At 64.3% G+C, this 15,006-nt stretch overlaps 1 protein-coding gene across 1 annotated transcript; it reads right to left on the bottom strand.

Annotated features, from left to right (window-relative positions):
* Nucleotides 1-7,616: 7,616 nt before the first annotated feature.
* GDF11 (growth differentiation factor 11) lies at nt 7,617-14,218 on the bottom strand. Its single transcript, XM_062510997.1, has 3 exons — nt 13,624-14,218; nt 9,502-9,875; nt 7,617-8,631 (listed from the first exon to the last, which is right to left on the bottom strand). The coding sequence occupies exons 1-3, from the start codon at nt 14,000-14,002 to the stop codon at nt 8,251-8,253; spliced, it is 1,134 nt and encodes a 377-aa protein (XP_062366981.1). The 5' UTR covers nt 14,003-14,218; the 3' UTR covers nt 7,617-8,250.
* Between the last annotated feature and the right edge of the window lie 788 nt (nt 14,219-15,006).

Genomic DNA, 15,006 nt, shown 5'->3' with positions numbered 1-15,006 from the left:
CCTCCCTGTCCCCTCCCCGTCCCTCTGTCCCCTCCCTGTCCCTCTGTCCCTCCGCTCTCGGTGGCTCCGGGCCAGGCGGGTGCAGCGCGGCCGCGTTAATAATTGCTTGAATCATTAATTGCTTGAATCATTAATTGCTTGAATCATTAATCGCTTGAATCACAATTGTGTCAGCAATTAATTGGGTCAATAATTAATTGGGTCAATAATTAATTGGGTCAGTAATTAATTGGGTCAATAATTAATTGGGTCAGTAATTAATTGGGTCAGTAATTAATTGGGTCAGTAATTAATTGGGTCAGTAATTAATTGGGTCGGTAATTAATTGGGTCAATAATTAATTGGGTCAATAATTAATTGGGTCAGTAATTAATTGGGTCGGTAATTAATTGGGTCAGTAATTAATTGGGTCAGTAATTAATTGGGTCGGTAATTAATTGGGTCAATAATTAATTGGGTCAATAATTAATTGGGTCAGTAATTAATTGGGTCGGTAATTAATTGGGTCGGTAATTAATTGGGTCAATAATTAATTGGGTCAATAATTAATTGGGTCAGTAATTAATTGGGTCGGTAATTAATTGGGTCAGTAATTAATTGGGTCGGTAATTAATTGGGTCAATAATTAATTGGGTCAATAATTAATTGCATTAATTAGCGCAGGTGGCCCCCGGGTGTCCCCGGCCCTCACTCGTGAGTGTCCCCTCCCTGCACGGGGGAACTGGGAATGGGAACTGGGGAAACTGGGGAAACTGGGAATGGGGGAACTGGGAACTGGGAATGGGGGAACTGGGAATGGGGGAACTGGGAATGGGAACTGGGAATGGGGGAACTGGGAATGGGGGAACTGGGGAAACTGGGGAAACTGGGAATGGGGGAACTGGGAATGAGGAAACTGGGAATGGGGAATGGGGGAACTGGGAATGGGGAATGGGGGAACTGGGAATGGGGGAACGGGGAACTGGGAATGGGGGAACTGGGAACTGGGAATGGGAGAACTGGGAATGGGGGAACTGGGAACTGGGAATGGGGGAACTGGGAATGGGAACTGGGAATGGGGGAACTGGGAATGGGGGAACTGGGAATGGGGGAACTGGGAATGGGGGAACTGGGAATGGGAACTGGGAATGGGGGAACTGGGAATGGGAACTGGGAATGGGGGAACTGGGAATGGGGGAACTGGGGAAACTGGGGAAACTGGGAATGGGGGAACTGGGAATGAGGAAACTGGGAATGGGGAATGGGGGAACTGGGAATGGGGAATGGGGGAACTGGGAATGGGGGAACGGGGAACTGGGAATGGGGGAACTGGGAACTGGGAATGGGAGAACTGGGAATGGGGGAACTGGGAACTGGGAATGGGGGAACTGGGAATGGGAACTGGGAATGGGGGAACTGGGAATGGGGGAACTGGGAATGGGGGAACTGGGAATGGGGGAACTGGGAATGGGAACTGGGAATGGGGGAACTGGGAATGGGAACTGGGAATGGGGGAACTGGGAATGGGGGAACTGGGGAAACTGGGGAAACTGGGAATGGGGGAACTGGGAATGAGGAAACTGGGAATGGGGAATGGGGGAACTGGGAATGGGAACTGGGAATGGGGGAACTGGGAACTGGGAATGGGGGAACTGGGAATGGGGGAACTGGGAATGGGAATGGGGAAGGGCCGGAGTGGACAGAGGGGACCGGGCCCGTGGCCATGGGGCCACCACCCCAGCAGGACCCTGTGACCCAGCTGGAGCCACAGCCTTGTGTCCACTCCTCACCGGGGGCCATTGCCCACCCTGTCCCCTCCCTTGGGGACAATCCCTGTCCCCTCTCCAGGTGACAATCCCTGTCCCCTCCCCAGGTGACAATCCCTGTCCCCTCCCCTGGTGACAATCCCTGTCCCCTCCCTTGGGGACAATTCCTGTCCCCTCCCCTGGTGACAATCCCTGTCCCCTCCCCAGGTGACAATCCCTGTCCCCTCCCTTGGGGACAATCCCTGTCCCCTCCCCAGGTGACAATCCCTGTCCCCTCCCTTGGTGACAATCCCTGTCCCCTCCCCTGGTGACAATCCCTGTCCCCTCTCCAGGTGACAATCCCTGTCCCCTCCCTTGGTGACAATCCCTGTCCCCTCCCCAGGTGACAATCCCTGTCCCCTCCCCTGGTGACAATCCCTGTCCCCTCCCTTGGTGACAATCCCTGTCCCCTCCCTTGGGGACAATTCCTGTCCCCTCCCCTGGTGACAATCCCTGTCCCCTCCCCAGGTGACAATCCCTGTCCCCTCTCCAGGTGACAATCCCTGTCCCCTCCCTTGGGGACAATCCCTGTCCCCTCCCCAGGTGACAATTCCTGTCCCCTCCCTTGGTGACAATCCCTGTCCCCTCCCCTGGTGACAATCCCTGTCCCCTCTCCAGGTGACAATCCCTGTCCCCTCCCTTGGTGACAATCCCTGTCCCCTCCCCAGGTGACAATCCCTGTCCCCTCCCCTGGTGACAATCCCTGTCCCCTCCCTTGGTGACAATCCCTGTCCCCTCCCCAGGTGACAATCCCTGTCCCCTCCCCTGGTGACAATCCCTGTCCCCTCCCCAGGTGACAATCCCTGTCCCCTCCCTTGGGGACAATCCCTGTCCCCTCTCCAGGTGACAATCCCTGTCCCCTCCCCAGGTGACAATCCCTGTCCCCTCCCTTGGGGACAATCCCTGTCCCCTCTCCAGGTGACAATCCCTGTCCCCTCCCTTGGTGACAATCCCTGTCCCCTCCCCAGGTGACAATCCCTGTCCCCTCCCTTGGGGACAATCCCTGTCCCCTCCCCTGGTGACAATCCCTGTCCCCTCCCTTGGTGACAATCCCTGTCCCCTCCCCAGGTGACAATCCCTGTCCCCTCCCCTGGTGACAATCCCTGTCCCCTCCCTTGGTGACAATCCCTGTCCCCTCCCCAGGTGACAATCCCTGTCCCCTCCCTTGGTGACAATCCCTGTCCCCTCTCCAGGTGACAATCCCTGTCCCCTCCCCTGGTGACAATCCCTGTCCCCTCCCCAGGTGACAATCCCTGTCCCCTCCCTTGGTGACAATCCCTGTCCCCTCTCCAGGTGACAATCCCTGTCCCCTCCCCTGGTGACAATCCCTGTCCCCTCCCTTGGTGACAATCCCTGTCCCCTCCCCTGGTGACAATCCCTGTCCCCTCCCCAGGTGACAATCCCTGTCCCCTCCCTTGGTGACAATCCCTGTCCCCTCCCCTGGTGACAATCCCTGTCCCCTCCCTTGGTGACAATCCCTGTCCCCTCCCCAGGTGACAATCCCTGTCCCCTCCCTTGGGGACAATCCCTGTCCCCTCCCCAGGTGACAATCCCTGTCCCCTCTCCAGGTGACAATCCCTGTCCCCTCCCTTGGGGACAATTCCTGTCCCCTCCCCTGGTGACAATCCCTGTCCCCTCCCCAGGTGACAATCCCTGTCCCCTCCCTTGGGGACAATTCCTGTCCCCTCTTCAGGTGACAATCCCTGTCCCCTCCCTTGGTGACAATCCCTGTCCCCTCCCTTGGGGACAATCCCTGTCCCCTCCCCTGGTGACAATCCCTGTCCCCTCCCTTGGTGACAATCCCTGTCCCCTCTCCAGGTGACAATCCCTGTCCCCTCCCCTGGTGACAATCCCTGTCCCCTCCCTTGGTGACAATCCCTGTCCCCTCTCCAGGTGACAATCCCTGTCCCCTCCCTTGGTGACAATCCCTGTCCCCTCTCCAGGTGACAATCCCTGTCCCCTCCCTTGGTGACAATCCCTGTCCCCTCCCCAGGTGACAATCCCTGTCCCCTCCCTTGGGGACAATCCCTGTCCCCTCCCCTGGTGACAATCCCTGTCCCCTCCCTTGGTGACAATCCCTGTCCCCTCCCCTGGTGACAATCCCTGTCCCCTCCCTTGGTGACAATCCCTGTCCCCTCTCCAGGTGACAATCCCTGTCCCCTCCGTCCGGCCCCATTTAGCTGGGGACATTCCCGGCATAGCTGCAGCCCTTAATGAGGCTCCTGGGGCTGCTTGGAAATCCCCCATTAAAAAAATCCCCCCTAAAAAAATCCCATAAAAAATCCCCCATTAAAAATCGCCCGTTAAAAATCTCCCCTAAGGATCCCCTTGGAATCCCCCGTTCCAAATCCCCCATTCCAAATCCCCCGTTCCAAATCCCCCGTTCCAAATCCCCCGTTCCAAATCCCCCAATCCAAATCCCCCATTCCAAATCCCCCGTTCCAAATCCCCCGTTCCAAATCCCCCAATCCAAATCCCCCGTTCCAAATCCCCCATTCCGTTCCAAATCCCCCATTCCATTCCAAATCCCCCGTTCCGTTCCAAATCCCCCATTCCAAATCCCCCATTCCATTCCAAATCCCCCATTCCAAATCCCCCATTCCATTCCAAATCCCCCATTCCATTCCAAATCCCCCATTCCAAATCCCCCATTCCAAATCCCCCATTCCATTCCAAATCCCCCATTCCAAATCCCCCATTCCATTCCAAATCCCCCGTTCCAAATCCCCCGTTCCGTTCCAAATCCCCCGTTCCAAATCCCCCGTTCCGTTCCAAATCCCCCATTCCAAATCCCCCATTCCAAATCCCCCTTTCCAAAGCCCTCCGTGGGGATCCCGGATGTCCCCAGCCCTGTCCCGTGTCCCCTGTCCTGTCCCCACACCCGGGGACGGTGACACGCCCGGGGAGCTGTGCCGTGCGGCCCCGCGTGCCGGTGGCAATGTCCCCGTGTCCCCGTGTCCCTGTGGTGATGTCCCAATGTCCTCGTGTCCCTCTGGTGTCCCCCTGTCCCTCTGGTGTCCCCATGCCCTGTGTCCCCCTGTCCCTCTGGTGTCCCCACGCCCGATGTCCCCCTGTCCCTCTGGTGTCCCCCTGTCCCTCTGGTGTCCCCACGCCCGGTGTCCCCCTGTCCCTCTGGTGTCCCCCTGTCCCTCTGGTGTCCCCCTGTCCCTCTGGTGTCCCCATGCCCCGTGTCCCCCTGTCCCTCTGGTGTCCCCCTGTCCCTCTGGTGTCCCCACGCCCGGTGTCCCCCTGTCCCTCTGGTGTCCCCCTGTCCCTCTGGTGTCCCCATGCCCCGTGTCCCCCTGTCCCTCTGGTGTCCCCCTGTCCCTCTGGTGTCCCCACGCCCGGTGTCCCCCTGTCCCTCTGGTGTCCCCCTGTCCCTCTGGTGTCCCCATGCCCCGTGTCCCCCTGTCCCTCTGATGTCCCCCTGTCCCTCTGGTGTCCCCCTGTCCCTCTGGTGTCCCCATGCCCGATGTCCCCCTGTCCCTCTGGTGTCCCCCTGTCCCTCTGGTGTCCCCATGCCCTGTGTCCCCCTGTCCCTCTGATGTCCCCCTGTCCCTCTGGTGTCCCCCTGTCCCTCTGGTGTCCCCATGCCCGATGTCCCCCTGTCCCTCTGGTGTCCCCCTGTCCCTCTGGTGTCCCCATGCCCCGTGTCCCCCTGTCCCTCTGGTGTCCCCCTGTCCCTCTGGTGTCCCCCTGTCCCTCTGGTGTCCCCATGCCCGGTGTCCCCAAGCATCCAGGGCTCAGCACTGTGGCCATTGTCACCGTGCCACCCCGGGACCGTGAGGTGTCCCCTTTGTCTCCGGGGCTGTCCCAGCGCCCCCTCCCCTCTGTCACCCCCGAGGTCCCTTCCCCAATTTTCCCGAGCCCAAATCCTTCCCCCGCGCCCCCCGGAGGTGACAAAGGTGACAAAGGGGACATCGCCAGAGCGCCGGCGGTGGAGTTGAAACCTCACAACTCTCGGATTATTGCTGGTTTTTTTTGGGGGGGAGGTAATTTTTTTTTGAGAGGTTTTTTTTTTTGTTTGTTTATTTTTTCTTTTTATATTTTTGCTGTTCAAGTGCTGAGTTCGTCCCCGCCCCCCCCTCTCCCGGGACCCCCCCGGGCCCCCCCGGAGCGACAGAACGAGGAACAAAAACAACGAACGGACCAACAGAAAAGGAACCTAAAGACGTCACGCACAGACCGAGAGCGGGAAATAATTATAATAATTATAATAATTATAATTAATAATAATATACTCGGGGGGCCGCCACCCCCCGCCACCCCCCTGCCTGTGGGACCAGTCAGCGCTGGGAACTGGGACCAGTTAGTGCTCACAACTGGGACCAGTCAGTCCTGGGTACTGGGATCAGTTAGTGCTCACAACTGGGACCAGTCAGTGCTGGGAACTGGGACCAGTCAGTGCTGGGTACTGGGACCAGTGCTGCCCGCTGAGGAGACTGGTGCAGTGCCCAGGGGTAACTGGTCCCAGTGCCTGGAGCTGGTGGGTCCCAGTGTCCAGTCCTGAACTGGTCCCAGTGTCCAGTCCTGAACTGGTGGGTCCCAGTGCCCGGATGTGACTGGTCCCAGTGCCCAGATCTGACTGGTCCCAGTGCCCAGCCCTCCCCGTCCTGTCCCCTTCAGTGCCACCTGCCTGTGACAGCCCCGGGGCCTCGCAGGGGTTTTTGGGGTGCAGGACCGCGGGTTTTGGGGCTCCGTGGCCCCTCCAGGTCTGGGCCCTTCCCAGTCCCGTCCCAGTCCCATCCCAGTGGCTTCTGGACCTTTCCCAGCGGGGACAGCTCTGGGCACTGGGGGCGTCCCCTGCCAGCCCCGGAGCCCCCCGAGGTACCCACAGGCAGTGCCAGGGGGTGCCCCCGACCCCGGATTTGGATCCCCCGGCGAGGGGCCGGGCTGTGCCCCTTTTTTGGGGTTGGGGGAGGGGGGCTGGGGGACCTCTCCTCTCCCTTCCTGTGACACCTCCCTCCCCCTCCCCGGCTGTCCCCATCCCCATCCGCTCGCTTCGGCCACCACCGGCGCCACCAGGGCGGTGACACCGGGCGGGTGGCACCGAGCCCGGCCCGAGGGGCCCCTTAAGTGCTGCGGCGACAAGAGGGGGGGGGAGGGGGGGGGGGGGGGGGCCGGGGACAGGGTTGGGGGGGGGGGGAGGGGGGGGTCCGCATCCTCCTCCCGGGGCTGCCTCGTCCCCGTGAGCGCTTCGGGGCCCCGCGGGGCTGTGGCGGACAAGTGCTAAACGTCCCGAGTGTCCCCGGCCCGGTCCTTGCGTCCCCCTAAGTGCTGCGCGGCTGCGGGGCCGCTCCCCGCCCGGAGCCCCCCGTGCGCCCCCCGGTACCCTGGGGATAAGTGCTGGGGGCTTCTCCCCCCCCCCCCCCCCCCCCTTCCCGGAGCCTCCTCCGCCCGCATCGCTCGGGGTCGAGAAGGACCCGCGGGAGCCTCGGGAAACGCGGGGGGTTCGTTCTCACGTGAAACAAACACAAACAATAAAAAAAGAAAAGAAAAAGAAAAAAAAGAAAAAGAAAAACAACAAACCAAACCCCTCCGAGGGCAGCGGGAGGCGAATGTGCGGCGTAAGCGGAATTTCAGCCCCAGCCGGAGCCTCCCAACAATTCTGGTGTCGCCTCCGGGTGACCCCCGGGCCGCCCTCACCCCCCGGCGGAGCTCCGGGGCCCCGGGAGCGGTGCCAGGGCTGCAGCCAAAGCCCGGGCGGAGGCTCCGGCCCTTCCAGCCTTGGGGGGGGGGGGGGGGTCCCCGGGGGTCTCCGGGCTGGGAGCGGCCCCTCCGGAGCCGGCCCGGGGCTGCGAGGGGAGGGAGCGGGGCGAGCGCCGGCCGGGAGGGTGATTAATAAATAAATAAATTAAAGAAGGGAGGAGGTTCCCTCCCGGTCCCGGGGGTCCCGCGGCCGGACCTCGCTGCGGCCACGGGGACGGGGTCACCCCCCCCCTTGGGGCGTCACCAGCGGGGTCCCCAGCGCGGCTCCAGCAGCACGGGGAGACGCGGGGTGCGCTCGCTCTTCCTCCTCCTCCTCCTCCTCCTCCTCCTCCTGCTGCTCTCCGCGCGGAGCCGCCAGCCGGGGCCGTGTCCCCGCGGTGTCCCCGTGTCGCCACCGCGGTGTGGGGGTCCTGGCTCCCACCCCCCCTCCTTTTCCCTTCTCCGTCGGGTCGCTTTTATTGCACAATGCGCGCGGTGGGATCGCGGGCTCGCTGCTCCGTGGGATTCTCCTCCTCTCTCCTCCTCCTCCACCATCCAAACCGATTCCAACGCTTGGCCTTTGTCGCTTTTCGCTTCCCCGCCCCGCCCCGAACCAATAACAAAAAAAAAAAAAAAAAAAAAAAAAAAGGCGGAAAAATGAGGAGTCCGAGGCGGCGCCGAGGGGGCAGGGGGGGCTCGCTCGGAGGGGCACCCCCGACACTTTGAGGGGGGGAGGGAAGGAGGCAGGGAAGGAAACGGGGAGGGAGGCAGGGCGGCTCTAGGAGCACCCGCAGCGATCCACCACCATGCCGGGGATCTTGCCGTAGATGATCTGCTGCTTGTCGTTGAAGTAGAGCATGTTGATGGGGGACATCTTGGTGGGCGTGCAGCAGGGTCCGGCCGAGCCCCGCGGGTTCGCCTGCTGCACCAGGTGCGTGTGCGGGTACTTCTGCATGAACATGTACTCGCACTGGCCCGAGCAGTAGTTGGCCTTGTAGCGCTTGGGGGCGATGATCCAGTCCCAGCCGAACGCCTCGAAGTCCACGGTGAGCGGGTAGCGACAGCAGCGCGACTCCGTGGAGTGCTCGTCACAGTCCAGCCCCAGGTTCCGCCGGGAGCGCTTGTTGTTCTCCAGGACACGCAGCTCCATGAAGGGGTGCTGGGGACACGGGGACAGCGGTCAGGGGACAGCGAGGGGACACGGGGGACAGCGAGGGGACAGCAGTGAGGGGACACGGGGACAGTGAAGGGACACGGGGGACAGTGAGGGGACACGGGGACATTGGTCAGGGGACAATGGTGAGACACCACCCCCTCTGCACTGCTCCACCCAGCCCGGCTGTGCCGTACCAGGGATGAGGTGCCAGGGGGTGGTGGCATCCCCTGGAGGTGTCCCCAGCCTTACCCAGGTGTCCCCAGCCCCACAGAGCTGTCACTGTCCCCCACACCTGTAACGCCCCGGGGCAGTCACCAGGCCCAGAGAGCTGCCACCCCTCTACGGGAGTGTCACTGTCCCCACGGAGCTGTCACTGTCCCCATAAACTTGTGACCAGCCCCACGGAGCTGTCACCAGCCCCATGGAATTGTCACTTGTCCCCATGACCTGTGACCACTCCCACAGAGCTGTCCCTGTCCCCCAGACCTGTGACCACCCTCCCTAAACTGCCAGCGGCCCCACAGAACTGTCACTCGTCCCCCAGACCTGCCCCCAGCCCCTCGGAGCCGTCACCGTCCCCCAGACCCATCACCCACCCCCCAGAGCCGCCCCAGCACCCGCCCCACTGCCCCCCCGGGGACACCCTGAGCCTGCTTGGGGACACCCCGAGCCCCCTTGGGGAGCCCCTAAACCCCCTTGGGGACATCCTGAGCCCCCTGGAGACACCCTGAACCCTCTTAGAGACCCCCCCCCCCCGATCCCCCCTGCGTACGTTCCGATCCCCCTGGGGACACCCCGATCCCCTTTGGGGACCCCACTGATCCCCCTTGGGCACCCCCCGATCCCCCACGACCCCCGCTCGGTGCCACCCACCAGCCCCTCTGCGCCGGGCCCCAGCGAGGTGACAGCCAGGTCGTTTCCATTGGGGTCGAAGGCGTTGATCTCGATTCCCCAATTGTTGTGCGGCTGCTTGAACCAGTTCTGCAGGACGTGCTTGAAGTCGATGCTCTGCCAGTGCCCGGAGCGCGAGTTGAGCTCGATTTTGAGCGATCGGATGCGGATGTGGCGGCTGCCCTCGTCCGTGACGGGTTTGAGGCGCAGGATCTGCAGGTACACGGTGGAGGTGTGCTGCACCGGCCGCAGGTACACCCAGAGCTGCGCCTTCACCACCTTGGTGAACATGATCTTGGGGCTGAAGTTGAAGAAGCAGCAGTGCGGGTTGCCCTCGATCTGCACCACCGGGTCCGCTGCGGGATGAGGGAGGAGGAGGAGGAGGAGGGGTCAGGGGGGGGTTTGGGATCAGCGCTGGTCCCGTGTTGGGACCCCCGAGCCTCACTCTGGGACACCCCAGACCCTCTGTGGGACCCCCAGTCTCACTCTGGGACACCCCAGACCCTCTGTGGGACCCCCAGTCTCACTCTGGGACACCCCAGACCCTCTCTGGGACCCCCGAGCCTCACTTTGGGACCCCAAACCCTCTTTGGGACCCCCAGTCTCACTCTGGGACACCCCAGTCCCACTCCAGGATCCCCGAGCCACACTCCGGGACCCGAGACCCTCTTTGGGACCCCCGAGCCTCACTCCAGGACCCCAGAGCCCCACGCAGGGAGCCCCTCGCTCCTCTCCGTGACTCCTCCTGCCCTTGGGACCCCCGAGCCGAACTCCGGCCCCCCCCCCCCCCCCGCCCCACCGCGGGACCCCCGAGCCACGCGGGGTCGGGGCAGCCCCTCCCCGCTCGTTAGGAGGTGAAGGTCGGGTCAGAGGCCGCCCCGGGGGTCGCCCTCGAGGAGATCCCCGCTTGCCCCCTGACCCGCGGCCCCCGGGGGGGATGGGGGGTGGTCCCGGGCTGCGTGGGGCGGGGGGCTCCAGACCCGCAGCACCTGCTCGGGGCCGCCCCTCCTCCCCGGGGATGTGGCGGGCTCGGGTCCCACCGCCCTCCATCTCCCACCCCCCACAGCCCTCCCCGGCTCTTGGGGGGCAGCCCCACACTTCAGGAAGGATGGGGGAGCTCCCGCAAAACCCCAAACCCGGGAGGTGACAAAACCCGGCGGTGACACCCGCGAGCATCTCCCGGCTCCGGGGGTCCCTCCCAGCCCGGCCCCACATCTGTGTCGAATTGAGCTGGGAATTTGCCCCCCACGCACCCCCCCCCGGCGCAGCCCCCTCCCCCTGCCCGCACCGGTCAGGTTTAATAGCCCCCAGCTGCAGCCCGGGGCCATTTGCTGCTCCCGCGGCCTCGCCGGCCCCGCGGGGGTCACGACACCGGGAATGTCGCCTCCCCTCCTCAGCCCATCCCCGCCGCTCGCAAATGGGGCTGGGGGCCGCGGGGACCCCCCCCCCCTTCCCTCAACCCCCCCTCCCCTGGCTATCACAGCCACCAGTGCCCCCCCCTTTGTCACCCAGGGCTGAGGTGACAGCGCTGGGGGTGGGGGGTGGGATCTAGGGGGGGGGGCTCCAGGTGGGAGCCAGTTCTGGAGAGTGGCCACCGAACCCCTCATTGTGGCTACTGGGGACAGCGCGGTCCCCGCTGTCCCTCTGCCATCCCGGGGGACACCGGGTGCGGTGAGAGGAGTGGGGGGGGGGGCCGTGCCCCGCTGCTGGCCGCGGTGCCAGGATGCTCGTCCCGTCGCTGTGGCAACGGGGGATAAAGGTTACCGGGACACCGGTCACAGCTGGGCCTGTGCCGGGCGGGGGGCGGCCCCTGGACCCCCCCCCTCCCCCCCCCGCTCTTTGTTCGTTCATTCGGGGCCCCCGAGCGCGGCCCCCACGCCCCCCCCCTCCCTCTGAGGGACACCCCCCCCCTCCCCCGCGTGTCCCCACGTCCTTGTGTCCCCACGTCCCCCTGACCTTGAGCTGCGCTCCCCCCCGGGCCCCTCCGCCCCCACCCCGGGACCCCCCCCCAGCCTCTTTAAGCTCCCCACCCCCCGCGGGTCGCGGGGGTCACGGGTAGCCCCTCGATGGGGTTTAGGAGCCAATTAACCCTCCCGGGCTCCTCCCGCGGTCCAAACCCCCCCCCCCCCCCCCGGGAGGGTTGGGGGGCACGGGGGGGGTGGCCGGGGACCAGCGGGGAGGGGGTCGGGGGGAACCCGAGATCTTTATGGCTCTGCTGCGCCCATAAAGCCCCTTCCCCTCCTTCTGTTCAGGAACCATAAAAACCCCACAATTACCCGGGGGGGGGGGGGGGGGGGGGGGGGCGAGCGGAGAAGGGGGAAGAAAAAAAAAAAACGGAGGGGAGACCCCCACACACACCCCCTTCCCCCCCCCCCCCTCCCGGGGAGCATCCGGCCGGGGGTCCGGGCGAGGGGGGAGGGGCTCTGCCCTTTATTTTGGGGGCCCCTGAGCTGCGAAAGGGGCGGGGATGGGGGGGCCCCGAGGCCCGGGGAGGAAAACCCCAGCGTGTCGTCAATTTTATGGGTAATAAAATTTCAAAGCCGCCCGAGTGCATTTAATGCCTGGGAAGGAAATTCGGGGAGGGGGCGGCAGCTCCTCACACCTCCCTCCCTTCCGCTCGCCCTTCGCCCCCGGCCCCTCGCCCCTCCCCGGGGGTCCCGCGCCGGGAGCAGGTGGAGAAATCCCGGGGGAAACTGAGGCAGGGGAGGGGGCGGAGCTGAGCCGGCAGTGGCCGTGTCCCCAAGCGGGGACCCCCGGCCGGGCTGGCCTGTCCCCAGCACGGCCTGCTGTCACCCTGTTCGTTGTCACCCTGTTTGCTGTCACCCTGCTGTCACCCTGTTCGTTGTCACCCTGCTGTCACCCTCTTCGTTGTCACCCTGTTTGTTGTCACCTTGTTGTCACCCTGCTGTCACCCTGTTTGCTGTCACCCTGCTGTCACCCTGTTTGTTGTCACCCTGTTTGTTGTCACCCTGATGTCACCCTGCTGTCACCTTGCTGTCACCCTGTTTGTTGTCACCCTACTGTCACCCTGCCACGTGCCCTGGGGACCACTAGGTCACCGTGCCACCTCTGCCCAGTGCCCCCAGTGCCAGGTCCCAGTGGCACTACTGAGCGGTGCCAGTGCCTGGTGACAGTCCCCGGGTCCCAGTCCCAGTTCCCAGTGCCAGTCCCCAGTTCCCAGTCCCAGCATGCAGTGACCTGGCACAGTCTTTGCTGCCAACTCCCAGTCCCAGTCCCACTCCCCAGTCCCAGTCCCCAGTTCCCAGTCCCTCTCCCCAGTGCCCTGTCTCAGTTCCCAGTTTCAGTTTCCGCTCCCCAGTGTCCTCTCGGCTCCCAGTCCCAGTCCCCAGTCTGTTTCCAGTCCCCAGTGTTCTCTCAGCCCCCAGTGTCACATTCCAGTCCCAGCTCCCAGTCCTCAGTGTCAGCACCCAGTCCCCAAACCAAGCACTCAGAGCCTGGTTCCCAGTCCCAGTACCCCAGTGCCAGCTCCCAGTAACAGCTCCCAGTACTCGGCACCAGCTCCCAGCCTCAAGTCTGCTGTCCCCAGTCCTGTGTTCCCAGTCCCCGGTCCTGTGTTCCCAGTCCCCGTCCCCAGTTCCAGTCCCAGATCCCGGTCCTCGGTCCTGTGTCCCCAGTCCCGGTCCTGTGTCCCCAGTGCCACCTCCCAGCACACAGTGCCAGCTCCTGATCCCCAGCACCGGGCCCCTCTCTCAGTCCCCAGCAGTCCCAGTCTCCTTTCCCAGTTCCTGGTGCGCTGTCCGGTCCCTCTGTCCTTCTGTCCTTCTGTCCCCCCTGTCCCCACGCACACGGAGCGTCCCCGCTGGACCCGCACGGACCGGGGGGAGAACCAGAAGGGACCGAGGGAGGGGGGGGGGGGGGCGTTCCGAGACCCCCGGGGGACGCTCGGGGAGCACCGGGGGGGGGCTCGACAGAAGATGGGGCACCCCACAGGGGACATCGGTGACGAGCGGGGAGGGGAGCGGGGACCCGAGGTGAGGGGGGGGGTCCGGGCCGGGGCTGGGGGGGGGGGGCTGGGATGGGGTGGGGGGGTGGGGGTGGGAGTCCTCCGGCGAAGTTTGCAGCGGAACAAAGGGCGGCACTGACTTTCCTGGGCCATGCTGATGACGGTCTCGGTGGTGGCGTGGTACTCGTCCTCCTCCAGGTACTCATCGTGCTGCAGCGAGTCCCCCTGGAAGTCGTGGAGGTCCAGGAGCTGCTGGAGCGGGGGGGCCTTGGGCAGCAGCTGCTTCACCACCTCCCGGGTGATGTTGGGCGCTTCCTTCAGCCGCAGCTTGCTCAGGATCTGTGACTTGATGCTCTCCAGCCGCAGCTCTTTGCTCTGCCGCCGCCACAGGCACACGGGGCAGGCGGGTTCGGAAGCGGGGGGCTGCTCCACCGACCCCCCTCCCGCTACCGCGGCCACCAACGAGCCCAGCAACCACCACAGAGGGGCCATGCCGGGGGGGGACAGCAAAAAATACATCGGAAGGACGAGGTGGTGGTGGTGGTGGTGGTGGGGTGGGGGGGTGGGGGGGGGTGGAGAACAGCAAAAATAAAAAAAAAAAAATAAAAAGAAAGAAAAAAAAATAAAAGACAGAAGAGGAGGGGGGAAATTAATTTAAAAAAATAAAATAAAATAAATTAAAATAAAATAAAATAAAATAAAATAAGCAAACCCTTCCCCACCGGGCCGCCCCCCCGCCCCGCTTCCACCGCAGCGCTCAAGGGGGGGGAAGGCGGTAACGGCGGCGGGGGCGGGGAAGCGGGGACCCCGGGGGGGGCCGAAGGGGGGGGGGGGGAATGAAAAAAAGCGGCGGTAGCGGCGGCCCCGGGGTTTTATACCCCAAGAGAAGTGTGTCGTCAGCGGCCTTGATTGGCTGCGGGCGCACAAAAGAGGTTCTGGCAGGGGCTTGGCACCAGCCGCCGCCGGCCCCCCGAGCCCCGGGAACGGCCCCGCCGCCGCCGCCCGGTGCGCTCGGGCACCCCCTGCCCGCCCCTCGGCTCGGGGGGTGCGCAGGGGTCCGGGGGGGCGCAGCGGTTCGGTCCCGGCTCCCGGCAAGTGCGGCGGGATGGATGCGCGTCCCGGCAAGTGCGCCCGCCCCCCCTGGGACCCCCCCCCCCCCCACCCCCTCTCCCCCGGAGCCCACCCCCCGCTCCCACCCCCCGGTCCCGCTCGGTGCTGGTCCCCCAGAACTGGGGACAGGCAGGTTCCGCCAGCCGGAGCTTCCAGAAAGGATCGGGAGCGCCGGGTCTCGGTTCAGGGGTGCTCGGGCAGGAGTTGGGGGGCTCGGGGACCCCCGGAGGGGGCTGAAACTCGGGGAGGGGGTGTGAAGCTGCCCAGTCTGGAGTATCCTGGAGCTGGGAGGTGCCGCAGGAGCGTCGCTCTGGGAGGGACCGGCACTGACGGATCCCGGTCCAGGGGTGCCCGGCCGGGAGTTCGGGGGGCTCGGAGACCCCCGGGGGTGGGCTCCGGAGGGTGAACAGGGA

Source organism: Cinclus cinclus, chromosome 30 (genome assembly GCF_963662255.1).
Source record: "Cinclus cinclus chromosome 30, bCinCin1.1, whole genome shotgun sequence".
In the NCBI taxonomy this organism is placed as follows: domain Eukaryota; kingdom Metazoa; phylum Chordata; class Aves; order Passeriformes; family Cinclidae; genus Cinclus; species Cinclus cinclus.
The sequence above is the reverse complement of the archived record's forward strand: the minus strand, read 5'-3'. Positions and strand labels throughout refer to the sequence as shown.

Coding starts and splice junctions, on each gene's coding strand:
- GDF11 (XM_062510997.1), bottom strand. CDS start 14,002: ATGTATTTTTTGCTGTCCCCCCCCGGCATGGCCCCTCTGTGGTGGTTG. Junction 9,876..13,623: donor CATCAGCATGGCCCAGGAAA/GTCAGTGCCGCC, acceptor CTCATCCCGCAG/CGGACCCGGTGGTGCAGATC. Junction 8,632..9,501: donor GGCCCGGCGCAGAGGGGCTG/GTGGGTGGCACC, acceptor CCGTGTCCCCAG/CACCCCTTCATGGAGCTGCG.